At 44.3% G+C, this 12,953-nt stretch overlaps 1 protein-coding gene across 2 annotated transcripts; it reads left to right on the top strand.

The window, feature by feature from the left end:
- Positions 1 to 2,535: 2,535 nt before the first annotated feature.
- On the top strand, positions 2,536 to 10,110 carry ZNF706 (zinc finger protein 706). Of its 2 annotated transcripts, none has more exons than XM_069854439.1 (4): positions 2,536 to 2,642; positions 5,613 to 5,749; positions 6,885 to 6,992; positions 9,265 to 10,110. In XM_069854439.1, exons 2-3 carry the CDS (start codon positions 5,615 to 5,617, stop codon positions 6,978 to 6,980), a joined length of 231 nt encoding a protein of 76 aa, XP_069710540.1. In that variant the 5' UTR covers positions 2,536 to 2,642; positions 5,613 to 5,614; the 3' UTR covers positions 6,981 to 6,992; positions 9,265 to 10,110. The 2 variants fall into 2 exon arrangements, with proteins under 2 accessions (XP_069710540.1, XP_069710539.1); XM_069854438.1 differs by having other exon boundaries at positions 2,537 to 2,642; positions 7,622 to 10,110.
- The last annotated feature ends 2,843 nt before the right edge of the window (positions 10,111 to 12,953 follow it).

The following is a 12,953-nucleotide window of genomic DNA, read 5'->3' as shown; positions in this document are numbered from 1 at the left end:
CTGCAGAGCCATGATTTGGGCACTACAGGGACAGACTCTGTGACCAGGACCTACTGCACAGAGGGGTAGAGGGACAGAGCAGCCAGAGGGAATGCTGCGATCCCCTGTCCTGGAAGGAGGGCTTCTATTCTCCCAAAAGCAGAAAAAGGTGTAATAACCAGCCAGAGCAAAATGTGCCTTCAGGAGATTTGTTTTATTTGAAATTCTCATCCAGCCAGGTGCATAGCATTGCTGTGGTATGGGGACACAACCCTTGAAAGCAGCCTCCAGTGACACATCTGAGACCAGAAGTCCTCCTAAAATAGCATCAGCCAGGAAAGAGGCTACTTTTTCACTCAGTGATCTTCTCTCTGATCAAAGCAAAACCTCATTCTGAAAGTCACCTGCTTCCAAGCACAGCACCCAAAATGCCCACCTCTCCCTACCACCCCACAAGCACACGTAATTGTACTTTCAGTGGGTTTTATGGTTTCTTGTTTTAATGAAGTTCAGAATGTACTGACACAATTATTTTAACGCAGTGTGGATTGCACTGCCCAGGCATAAGCATTTCCAGTGCTGTCAGTTTAATGTGAAAGACATCATTGCAAACAAGAATGTTAGGAAAAATGAAGCTCAATTTGTTGTCATAGGCTTATGTTTGACTGTCTTAGATGTTGTCACGTCCAGAGCTACTTCCAGTGACTTAAGTGTCAGAAATCTGCTATGCAGCTCTCCTCTAAGTGCATCACGCTCTGGGCATGACTCGATGATGGCCCAAAATGTTCGCTGTATTACTTTGGGCATTTTTCATTGCTCTCCCTCTCTCTCAGATCAGAAGGGAACATAGCAATCCTCAAGCCTGAGCCCCTGTAAAATGTGAAGGCAATACCTAGTAATTCCCCCAGTAAGTGTATTATGTTTGCCATTTGGCCCCAGTTACAGACCTGCTAAAAACTCCAGGTTTATTTTAAAGCCACAACAATTGCTCAGTGTCAGAATATCATGTCTGAGCAGAAACACCACCTCCTTTTCTCCTTTTCCTACACTTTGAGAAGGCACAGACATTTGGCCTTCCTCTGGGATGCCTGAAGATGTCAACAGAAAATAAAGCACTCCTTTATCTTTCTTTACAAGGCCTGCCTACATCTCTACTCATGCAAGCTAATACCTTTCAGAACACTTGTCCTGTGAACACAGCCTGTAAATGACTTCTCTGCGGTCCTTGCCTTAAACGCCAAAACAAGACCCAGTGTACTTTCAACTTGAAACAAATTCTGTTTCTCTCATCTCAGGCTGTCACCTTCTGCTTTCAATTCGTTTAATCCTTCTAGCCTCTGTGTGAGCCTCCTGCACAAACTGCCTCCTGAACAGGATTTCATCATCTCCAGTCCCTTCCCTACAGCCTCTCCAGAGCCATTTCTCTGGATCCCACTGAGGAGGAGCGGCAACTATTTTTAGGCTGCGTCTGTACGCTAAGCGCAGAGGAATGTGGCTGCGAGCAGCGCTTGCTGGGAAGAGAGGAGACAGTGGCGTGAGGGCAGGCGCCTTCCGCAGTCCCACCGGCACTGCAGCACAGCGGGGACACAGCTGCCCACGGCCACGCAGTCACCCACAGCAGGCACAGAGCTGCCCACGGCCACACTGAGGGCTGCCCATTAGGCTGGACATTAGGAAAAAAATTTTCATGGAAAAGGTCATTGGGCACTGGAACAGGCTACCCAGGGAGGTGGTTGAGTCACCTAGCCTGGAGGTGTTTAAGGGACAGGTGGACGAGGTGCTGAGGGGCAGGGTTTAGTGATTGATAGGAAGAGTTAGAATCAATGATCCAGTGGGTCTTTTCCAACCTGGTGATTCTATGATTCTGTGACCATGTAGAGTGGGCACAGGGCTGGTACAGGGCTGGCACAGGGCTGCCCATGGCCAGGCACGGCAGGCCTAGGGTTACCCACAGCCAAGCACCACTGGTATAGAGCCGCCCACGGCCAGGCACTGCAGGTACAAAGCTGTCCACGGCCAAGCACAGAACTGGTATAGAGCTGCCCACGGCCAGGCACGGCAGGCACAGAGCTGGTACAGAGCTGCAAGAACACGCCCAGAGCTGTCGCAGGGCTGCCCACGGCCGAACACCGACGGTACAGAGCTGTCCGTGGCCAGGCACGGCAGGCACAGGGCTGATACGGAGCTGCTCGCCGCCCACGGCAGGCACAGGGCTGCCCACAGCCACAAAGTCAGCGGCCCACGGCCAGGCACAAAGCGTCTCGCAGCCGGACGCGGAGCTGACCGCGACGGGCACGGGGCTCCCTAGGAACCCGCAGCTCCGCGGGGCTCGGGCCCGGGCTCTGCGGGCCCCGGCACAGACGGGGTCCCGCCAATCCCGGCCACGCGGGGGCAGCGCGTGCCGGCCCCGCCTCTTCCGGGTTCTCTGCGGGCGCGGCCCCGCCAAGCTCCGCTCCGCTCCCGTCCCGCGGCGCGCGCCTTCCTTTTCCCCCACAGCCTTATGTAACGCGCGCGCGCCGCCGGGGGCCGGCGGGGCGGGTCCGCGCATGCGCCCTGCGCCCTTCCCGCCCCCCTCCCCTTCTCCCTCGTCTCGGTGCGGCGGCGGCTGCGGGGCCGCGCGGAGCCTTCTCCTCCCGCTCGGCCAGGGCCGCGCTCCCACCCGGGTGAGCGGGGTCCGGGGGCGAGGGGAGAGCAGCCGCGGGGGAGCGGGGCGGGAGGAGGAGGAGCCGCCGGGCCCGCCGCGGGGGCCCCGCGCTCGGCGGCAGCAGGACGCGGCCTGGCGGGGCCGGTGCTGAGGCCGCTGTGGTGCAGCCAGCCGCGGCCTGGGCCGCAGCGAAACGAGCGGGGCCGGCGGGGCGAGGGAGGCGATTCTGATCCTCTGCTCCGCTCTTGTGAGACCTCCTCTGGAGTACTGCGTCCAGCCGAGGAATCCTCAGCATAAGGAGGATACGGGGCGGTTGGAACGGATCCAGAGGAGGCTACAAGGATGGTCAGAGGGCTGGAGCACTTCCCATATGAGGACGGGCTGAGAGTGTTGGGGTTGTTCAGCCTGGAGACGAGAAGGCTCCGAGGAGACTTTATAGTGACCTTCCAGTATCGGAAGGGGCTACAAGAAAGCTGGGGGGGACTGTTTACAAAGGCTTGTAGTGATAGGACTAGGGGCAATGGGTATAAACTGTAGAGGGGCACATTTAGACTAGACGAAAGGAGAAATTTCTTCACCATGAGAGTGGTGAGACACTGGCACAGGTTGCTCAGGGAACACCTGGAGGTGTTCAAGGCCAGGTTGGATGGGGCCTTAGGCAGCCTGATCTGGTGGGAGGTGCCCCTGCCCATGGCAGGGGGTTGGAACTGGGTGATCTTTAGGGTCCCTTCCAACCCAAACTATTCTATCATTCTATGATTCTTCTGAATGAACTCCAGTGTCATTTTTGTGGTGTTCTAAGTACGCCCCAGAAATCCTGATTCTCTAGTAATTGAGCATTTACTCAGTGTGTTTCAGCTGTATCAGTGTAACTTGCGGTATTTAAATGCTCAGATTTTTGCTCTCAGGCCTCATATGGAGGTTTATGTTTTTAAGCAGATGGTTTTGTTCATGTTTTCTTGTTTGTCTTAGCTAAAACCAGCAGTGTTGCGAAATGCAGGGTCAGTGTGGTTGGTTGTTGCAAGGTCTTTCTTTAAAAGCTCTTAATAAGAGACTAAAATACAAATTCATATGCAAATACTCTATGAAAATCATTGATATTTTAATTACACCTGAGTATTTTCTGTCAGGAACCCCCTGACTTGTGGATGCTGGTGAAATAGAACCAAAATAAAACCTACTGTTCATTCCAGTGAATGCAAAGATATTGGAAATATATCTTCTCTCTTGCTTTTTTGGGGGTTTATTTTGTTTTTAATTGTAATTCAGTGTTCTTGTTGAGTTATGTTCTACACAAGCAGCATGAGGCCCTGGCTGGAATGTTGCAGAGTAGCTGTAGCATACAGTGATAATTTGATCGGTATTTTTAGTCTTACTGACATTCAATGCTGTGTCTTATGGAAACTTATATTTCTGTATGCTTGTTAATGGAGGTTGTGTTTTGTTCTTTTCAGTTTTTTTAGACATAGGGACTTCTGAATTGTCCTTTAGAGAAACTGATGGGGAATAGGGAGGGAAGGCTGAAATGTAGTATAATACTTCTGCAAAGGGTTACATGCTGGTGTTAAATACCACAGCAGAACTGGACTGTGGCCTGAGAGGTGGAAGAGCTGTTTAGGTCTCTGGATGGTTTTTTGCTCAGTGTTAAACACTGCGATGCTACATGTCCAGAAATTCTTGCTATAGTAGTGAATATCCAGGTGCAGTTGACATTTCACAGAAACTGCATTTTTTTCGCAATGGTTTTAAGGGCTTTTCATGCATATTTACCAGAGGATGCAGGCTTTAGATAGGCCATTCTCCCTCTTGTAGTGGAAGGCGATCTGTCCTTGTGGGAAGGGCCCCATGACAGATCTGTTGTGGCCACACAGCATGTCTCGTGAGTACTAGGTTGCTCAGAGGGGCAGTAACCAGCTAGCCAGCCAATCTCCTGGGAATGTTACTTTACTAGTTGTCCTGAAGATAATGGACTTGCTAGGCTGTTCTCTGCTTGCGTAGTAAGTCTTGTTCCTCTGTGAGAGCTGCACCACTGGATTGTGTGTGGGCTGTGAGGGACTGTGAGAAAGATAAGTGCAGAGAGTGGGCTGCAGGGTTATATCACCACGCTCTGCAGCCACCTCTGTCGGTGCACGCAGTCCTGCCTGGGGTCTGAACTGGAGAGGGAGTGCAAGCTGAATTGGGTGGCCTGGTGGGCTGCGTGCAGGTGGAGTGTTACTGCTGTAGAGTATTTGGTTTGCTGCTCCCTGAAATATATGTAATGTATGTAATTTCTTTTTGTGGTGGACCTTCTAATGGCTTATGGCAATAGTATTTCCTGCCTTGATGCTGCTGTGATATGTAGATTCATCGCTTCTGGTGGGGACAGTTTTGCTGCTTCTTAAGAACTACATATGCATGTAAAGTCAGCTGAAAATCAAAAAGAACGGCCACCTGTAAAAATAGCTTTAAATAAAGAGGTATGACTTACTGGTTTTGGCATTCCCAAATCTAAAGCAGCTCACAAGCATATATACCAGAAGACAGTAATACAAATTGGATAATGCTTTGATTTGCCTTTCCTGGAACATGTTTGAAGTTCCAGAAATAAAGGTTGAGTCTTAAGCTTTAAAAAACAAGAGCAACAAGCCTCCTAAATTTTACTGAACCTGTGGAAATAGAGAATAAATTTCTATTAACCGTAAAGGAAACTTTAATTATTGTGACTATTGAAAACACTTTTCTAAAGTAGACTTTGAGGTTTTGTAGAGAAAGAAACCTTAAAATTGCCTAATAATTGTGGTGCGTATTTTAAGAACGATACTAAAGCCAGCGAGTCTTTCTTTACATAGTGAAAGAGCTTGAACAGACGTGTGTTGTGTATGAGCTGTGGGAGTTGTAAGCCTTACAGACAAAGCACACGACTGCTTTATGCTCATGGTTATGGCTTCTGAGTTGGCTAGCAGCAGTAGTTTCTCTCATTCATAGACTAAATGTCTTCCTTTTGTTGTAGATATGGCTCGTGGACAGCAGAAGATTCAGTCGCAACAGAAAAATGCCAAAAAGCAAGCTGAGCAAAAAAAGAAACAAGGACATGATCAGAAGGCCGCAGCGAAGGCTGCCTTGATATATACCTGCACTGTCTGTAGGGTAAGAGGAACTGAAGACAGTATTATAGTAGGCAGGCCTGTCTTCCAGCCTAGAGCAGGATTTTTTGGAAGATTATGTAGTGGAAAATAAAATACTTCTTAAGCAGCTACCTAGCTTGTTGCTATAACTATTTGCATCTCCTATGTGATAACTGAGATGTGAGAAATGCTGAGAGGTCACGTACAGATCTGTTTTGGGTAGTTATTTTGCCTTTTGAATTGCAGGGGCCCACATGTGCTGCTGGTATACGTACAAAATGTAAAATGTGTGAGATCACTTCCTGTTCAGTTTCCAAATGGAAACATCCTTTCTTTGTAATGGAATTGGCCCCTCTTAAAATCGCTGGTTATTGATGTTAACATAGAGAGGGAAAGCGGTGTTGCCAAAAGCATTAGTGTAAGTTTGATACACACTAACTTCTACAGGAATAAATGACTTGACAAGAGAACAGAAAAGTGAGCACTAATTACATTATACTTTCCTTCTGACTGGTTTTCCTGAATGTGCTCATTTTGGAACTGAAAGATAAACTTGCCATTTTCACTTAAAGGATCAGTCCCAGAATAGATTTGTCACTTTGAATAAAATTCCAAATCAAGGGCTGCTCACTTAAGAACTCATAACCAGCTCCTCCTTTTGTGAGACTAGGCTGTAGCAGCAATCACGTTAGGCAGCTGGTCCCCGCGACTGTGTAGTAGCAATGGTGTGAGGTACCTTGTGCCAAACAGTGTGTTAATCTGTGCCACATAACTCTGCCCTGTAGATAAACACAAGAACTAGCTTTTGTAAAGATTTTATTCTGAAAAGGATAGTTTATCTTTTAGATGTTGAAAACAAAAATGGTAAGGAGGTGGGTTTTCTACAAAACCAGCACATGAAATGTAAGGTCTGCAGGGAGTTTTCTGCCAAGAAAAATACAGTCATCAATGTGCCAAAAGAGTGTGCTTAAAAGCACCTATCTTAAATATTTTCTCTTAATCTGCAGCTAAATTAATGGTGCCTCTGTCACTAGAGCTATGTCATTGAGGAGACAGTTTGCATCAGGAAAAAGAAAATAAAACATGAGAGGAACAGGTTTTGTGCTATCATTAAACACTTGTACTGTGCATAAAGTTAAATATCTCTCTTTAATCAGACACAAATGCCGGATCCCAAGACCTTCAAACAGCACTTTGAAAGCAAGCATCCTAAGACTCCACTTCCTCCAGAACTGGCTGATGTTCAGGCGTAAAGTTGCCTACAGGTCATTATCTTAATTTTTAAATTATTGCCTAAGAGGGGTATATTATGAATCAGTTATTTTACCAGCAGCAACTGAGACTTAAAACTTTCTTTATTTCCTTTAATGTGAACATTAACTATAGGTTAAATTTATTCCACTGGACTGTTACATGGGAGGAGTAAGCTAATACTTACATAGGTGAAATGGCAGTGGCATTTCACTGCGTGTGGAGGTTGTTTTGAAAGGGATTGTTATTTCAAACGGTCATCCTTAGAGTTTTTGGAATACTTTATTATTTAGCTCTTGCTTGAAATGTTAGTTTTGCTTTGAACAAAATGCATATAATAAATACAATCTGTCTGTTGTAACAAAGCATGTAATGGAAATAGTTGCTTAGAATATTTCCAACAATTGAGACTTTTTGTTCCTGAAGCTGTGCAAGTGAATGCAGATTTTTCTGCGTTCAAATATAAGACTTAGCCTCTGTGCTAAGGGATTTCCCAGTAGCCAGTTGTTAAGCTGTAACTGAAAGTGAGTCTAATGAAAGGCTGGAATGAGACAAAAGGCAGTATTATGGTATTTCATTCACGTTAAGTTAAACAGTGTTGTGTAACAGTTCCGCTTAACTGAGTTGTTCTTATTTTTTATAGGTGAGATCATGGCACCTATTGACTCTTCTACTGTCAGACCTTACATAACAAAACTGCAGCTGCTTTTCTAAAACTGTTGATCAGCAAAAATGAAGGGGCTACAGAAACATTCATATTTTTATGCTGTTCCCTCTTGGGTTTCATGCAAAGACAATTCTGTGTAAATGTACAGTTGTGCCCTATTTGGAAATCCTGAAAAATCAGTCCATACTTGTTATAAAAAATTTTTTACAATTGTAATTATATTGATGTTCATATTGTGTAAAATAACTCATTTAATAAAGTAGTACTTTGATTTTACAATATCACAGATGAAATCCTTGTAGAAGTTCTGTTTCAACTTTCTGTATTATCTGCCTTATAAAATAATAAAAAAAAAAAGTGGAATTTTCCCCATCCTGCCAAAAAATGAGCAGTATTGTTCCACTGAAAGTAATGTACATTACAGTAAATTAATCTTAACTGAAGAGGGAAGCAGCTCAGATTTACGGTTCAGCATGCTGCCTGCTTGAGCCCAGTCGCTAGTGGTCAAGTTGTGGGCTCAAGGCAGAGCAGACTCCCTAGAAGCTGCATGAAAACTGTGAAACTTCCTTCTATGATTTTGTCCTGTGTATTGGAATCTAATACTGCAAGCCATGTTGAATGGGATTCCCTTTCTGTGAGGGATCGTGTTCCTTGAAGTCATGTGCTGGAGTCTGGTTGTACTTGTTACCCTTTTTATTGGGTAGATGGCCAAGGAAGCCGAAAGGTAGCAGATTAAATGCTTTTAGGTATTTTGGCTTGAAAAATGCTCACAAATACTAGGTTAAAGCAACTCTCTCTTAGTTGAAATGTTGATTTGAAAAGTTTTTTTAGTGGTATTTTGAGCAGTTGACCACACATGTTCCCCCCCTCAAATGCGTCTGGTTATTTCAGTAGCAGCTCTTCAAGAAATATGTAAAATAGCTACCCGTTAGTAACCTTTCTTCACAACCAGCTTAAAATAAGCCTGTTGGAAAAGAGCCAAAGTAACAGAAATAATATGGCTCTGTTAAGAAATCAGGTGTGATTAAAGTTGCATTGACAACTGGATAATAACTCTCGGGCCAAGAACATTTGAGCAGCTAAACATAATTCTCCTTAAAGTGTTCTGGGCTAAGTTCTAAACCCAGGTGCTACAGCGCAGAAGTAGAGGAGAAGCCTCTGAACTGTGCTAGAAGGTCTGCTCTACAAAATCCCAGCTTAGGCATTGGGAGGGAACTAATTTAGAGCTTTGTTTTTTTAAAGATTTGACCTTGCAGTGAGAAGCAATACTAGAATTTCTGTGACGTACTGAGGTTATGAGGGATGTAAAAATTCTGGCAGTTGAAGTCACCCTTCCTCTGCAGCAGGACTGTACATCTGACCTTCAAATGGCTTCCTAAAATCTAGGACCATATTCTCAAAGACTCATTCACTTAAAAGAATGCACTTGGTATTTTATTATATAAAGTCAAAACCTTTGTCTTTGTCCACTCATTTGCTCTTTATTGAACTACTTCTGTGAGACTAGCTTCCCTGTCCTCTTTGCTGTGACAGTACCTCTGTAAGTACTTACTTTGGCATAAAGTTGCTCTGTATGATAGTCACTCCAGGATAACCTGTACACCACTTAACTTTTACAGATAGCGTTGTTCTCCTCCAAGAGTAACCCACTACTGCACTTGGACATCTGACATCAGAATGTAAAGCTTCATTTATTTTTCTTTAATGTTACCAACACATTGTCCTGGCAAACTGGCACCCACAAAGCAAGAAATCTGCTCTCAACGTTTGTGCTGTATGAGGGAGAGGTATTTAAATGTTCTGATGCTGTAGTTTGTCTAAAAATATGCTGAGTGCAAATGGACAAAGATGTTTCCTGCACTGATTGGTATTTGGAAATCTGGTTTTACTTTGGAAAATGTTCTGGGATATATCCCTATAGCTTGGTCCTGAGGTGAGGTATATGTTCTATTCCTTCAATTCAGATTGTGTAGCATTAAAGAAGAAGATCTTGTTTCATAAACAATCTCTCTTAATGAGCACTGAAGAGCTTAGAAGCTGCATTGTTAGTGGGATGGTTAACTTCAGTTAGAATTGTATTTTCAGAACTCCATGATGCTCAAGTTGAAAATACCCTGTGAGATGATGGGGTTTTATGTATTCAAAGGCAAGGGTGATCCTCAGTTCAATAAGATGCCTACTTGCCATAGCTGCAATCTCAATTACAGAAATAAATGAAAGTTACAATTAAATTGTCATAAAGGCTTCATAAGTATAGGGGAAATGCTATACTAAATGTGGGAGTTGTTCTCATTTAGAATATCTGCAATATTCTTTGTACTGAAACAGTCAGAGGAAGGTCTAGGAGTTCTCCATTATCTCTTCCTGATCTGAAGGATGGCACCCTGTTACCTGGCTAAAGACACACTTGTGCATTGTAATGTGTCTGATTAAAGAGAATTAAAAAACTAAAATGTAAAATGTCATATTTCCTGCCTGCTTTTGAAACCAAGTATTACTGCACTTACAGAATTAATTTCCTGACTGTGTACAGTCTTGGAACTTGAAGCTGTCTAACTTGACAAGAAAGAAAAATAGGTGTGGAAAATTTCCCATGTTCCCTTGAGAAAGATTAATCTTTGTGCTGGGACAGTGTTTAGGTAAATGGTTCTCATGTTGTCAGTATGGGCATCAACTGTCGGGGGTACTTGTGGAACAACTTATAAAGTGATGTGGGATTTTCAGAAGCACACCTCTCCTGGGAATCTCTTCAAGAGGCATCTGAAGTTGCATTTTAAGCAGGGCTTAAAATGTTCGGAAAAAAAGTCTCACTTTAGATGCTGGAGTGGAAGTTAGCACGTGTGATTATGATGGGGCCATCTCAGGGACTACTGAATAATCAAGAACAGATTTACAATGTGTGTCACCCAGACTGAGGCTGGGTTCTGTACCTCCACTGTACCTGCCTCTAAGGGTTTCTGGTCTCTTGCTATCAAAAAGCTGTGTGAAAAATCTGAAACAGAAGTTGAAGACAGTTACTGTGTCGCCTTAAGGAAATGGCTTCATGTGGTGCTCTTGAAACGTCCTGGGAGACTCCCCTTTTGGTTTTTTGCTTTTGAGCTGAAAACACTTCAGCTGTTTGCAAACCACATAGTAATGAAGGAATTTGTGGTGTTTCTGTAAACTGTATTGAACTGTTTTCCCATCTTGATAAGAAGAGCTAATAGATGGAATTTCTTTTATCATCAAATACTGATAGAATTGGGGTCTGATTTTTTTCCCATTTTCACAGAAAGGTTGGGAAGTGTTTGATTTTACTAGAAGGCTTTGGCTTCCTGTGTGGCTTTGTCTTGGTCTTCCCAGGGTCTGTCCACTAAACTCGATTAGTCCTACAGAATCCACAAAATAAAGGTCAGCTTGTGTTTCTGTCTATTCAGCCCAATTTTGCTGTGTGTAACTTAGGGGCCTTTGATTTACCTATTTCGAACCTTACAGGTTTCACAGTGGACTTTGAATTCGCCCCTAAAACTCAGCTTCAGACTGGTGTTCAGAATGTGATTTTCCATATTGTGTGGCATTGTCAGCACTATCGCTCTTATCCAGACAGTGGGAGGGGGTCACGTTCTGCCTGTGGGATTTTACTGTCCATTTTGGAAATTACTGGGACTTTTTTTAATGCATTGTATACTGTGTTATGGTTTTTCTGTAGGTAAGGCATGAGACTCACTGAGAGAGTTGTGTTATCTTGGTAGCTTTCAAAAAAGTGGTTGAATAGGTTGGGTGTGTATTTTACAGTTCTCTTATATGGCTTTTAGCATTGGGGTTTCTGGGAAAGGAACAATCTGTGGTGGTCCCAACACTCATCTGACACGAGTTTTCAAGCAGTGCCTCACCTTTTTCAGGAAATACGGCACAGCTTTCCTCTGGACAATACTGTCCATTAACTACGTAAAGATAAGGTCCATACGGGACTTTGATGCCACGGCAAACGTATTGGCGCGTTCCCTGTTCGTAGCTGTTACAAAATCACATGATTAAAAGCTGGAGACCTTTCAGAGGAGTAAGGACTAGGGGAAATCTCAGTTAACTAGTACATCTGCTTGCTCTGAGATCTGATCAAATCTGCCAAGACTGTCACTAACAAGTGTTTCTCTTAACTCATAAAAGCTCCCAGCGAAAGGGATCTCATGACCTTGTCAGCAGCATGTGCCACTGTGGAGCCATACAACTGGAGAGTCACCACAGCAAGAGTTTATCCCTGCAAGTTAGTCAATTACTTCTTGTTCTTAATGGCACTAGCTGTGATGAGTAGTGCCCTCATTTGAACACTGGTATTGTGTTCTTCAAGTATTCTCTTTTAATAACCCGGTTAACTGAACCACACCGCATAGGTCACATCTTCCAAGTCTAGTGATAGTTGTTACTCTTTTCGGGATCTTCTCCAGTTTGCCTGTGCTTTTAAATCACACGGCCCAAAACATGACCCAAAGTTGCTAGCTGAGGCCAATGCAGTGTAGCTGGAACAGTTAACTTCTGGCATTTGCATACGTTAGTACACTGGAATTATATTTACCTTTTTGCAAAAGCATGCCACTATGTCGTATTCAGTTCCTGGTCTGCAAGCAGCCCAGGTTCATCTCAGTACTAATAATCTCTGTTTTGTGCCTACGTATTTGGTGTCTGCATACCTGTCTCTAATGGATCTCAGACCAAGTTTATCAAGATATCAGCATTCAAACCTGTTTCCTATGGTGTTTCCAGTTATCCAAGTATGCTACCATGGGAAATTCTTGCAGATGTTCTCTTTTTACTCTATAGTCTGAGTTGTTCCTGAACACACTGAATGGGAAAGATTCCAGGCAAAGCCTTGCAGGACCCTGCTTGAGTTTCTTCCCAGGTTTCCAGTAAACCTTTGGTAGCTGCTGTTTTAGAGCATTTTGTACTGTTGTGATTCTCCTCATGGTCAGCATGGATTGGAGCCCCATATTTCACCTGTGAGGACTTCACAGGTTGATCATATCAAAGGCTTTTGTGCAACAGGGAGACTTGGGATCCTGTGCGCCCGTGGCCACCAGGCCAATTTTCATCAAGATGGAAATGGATGGTACTTTGGTATGGTGCACTTTGTTCCTGACAAATCCACGTTGGCTGGCTGTTGCTGTGTTACTTTTTCATGTGTGTTTACAAGAAGGGTTTTATAAAAATCATTCTAGGCTTTCTCCAGGTTTGGGTTGACTGGCAGAGTCCCCTTCTCTTAAAATTCTGTGTGCTTGGCCCAGAGCTCTCTTGGACTCTTTTCTGTGTTCTATGAGTTCTCAAAGAGCAACAC

Source organism: Phaenicophaeus curvirostris, chromosome 3, assembly GCF_032191515.1.
Source record: "Phaenicophaeus curvirostris isolate KB17595 chromosome 3, BPBGC_Pcur_1.0, whole genome shotgun sequence".
Taxonomy (NCBI): Eukaryota; Metazoa; Chordata; class Aves; order Cuculiformes; family Cuculidae; genus Phaenicophaeus; species Phaenicophaeus curvirostris.
This window is presented reverse-complemented; position numbering and strand designations above follow the sequence as displayed.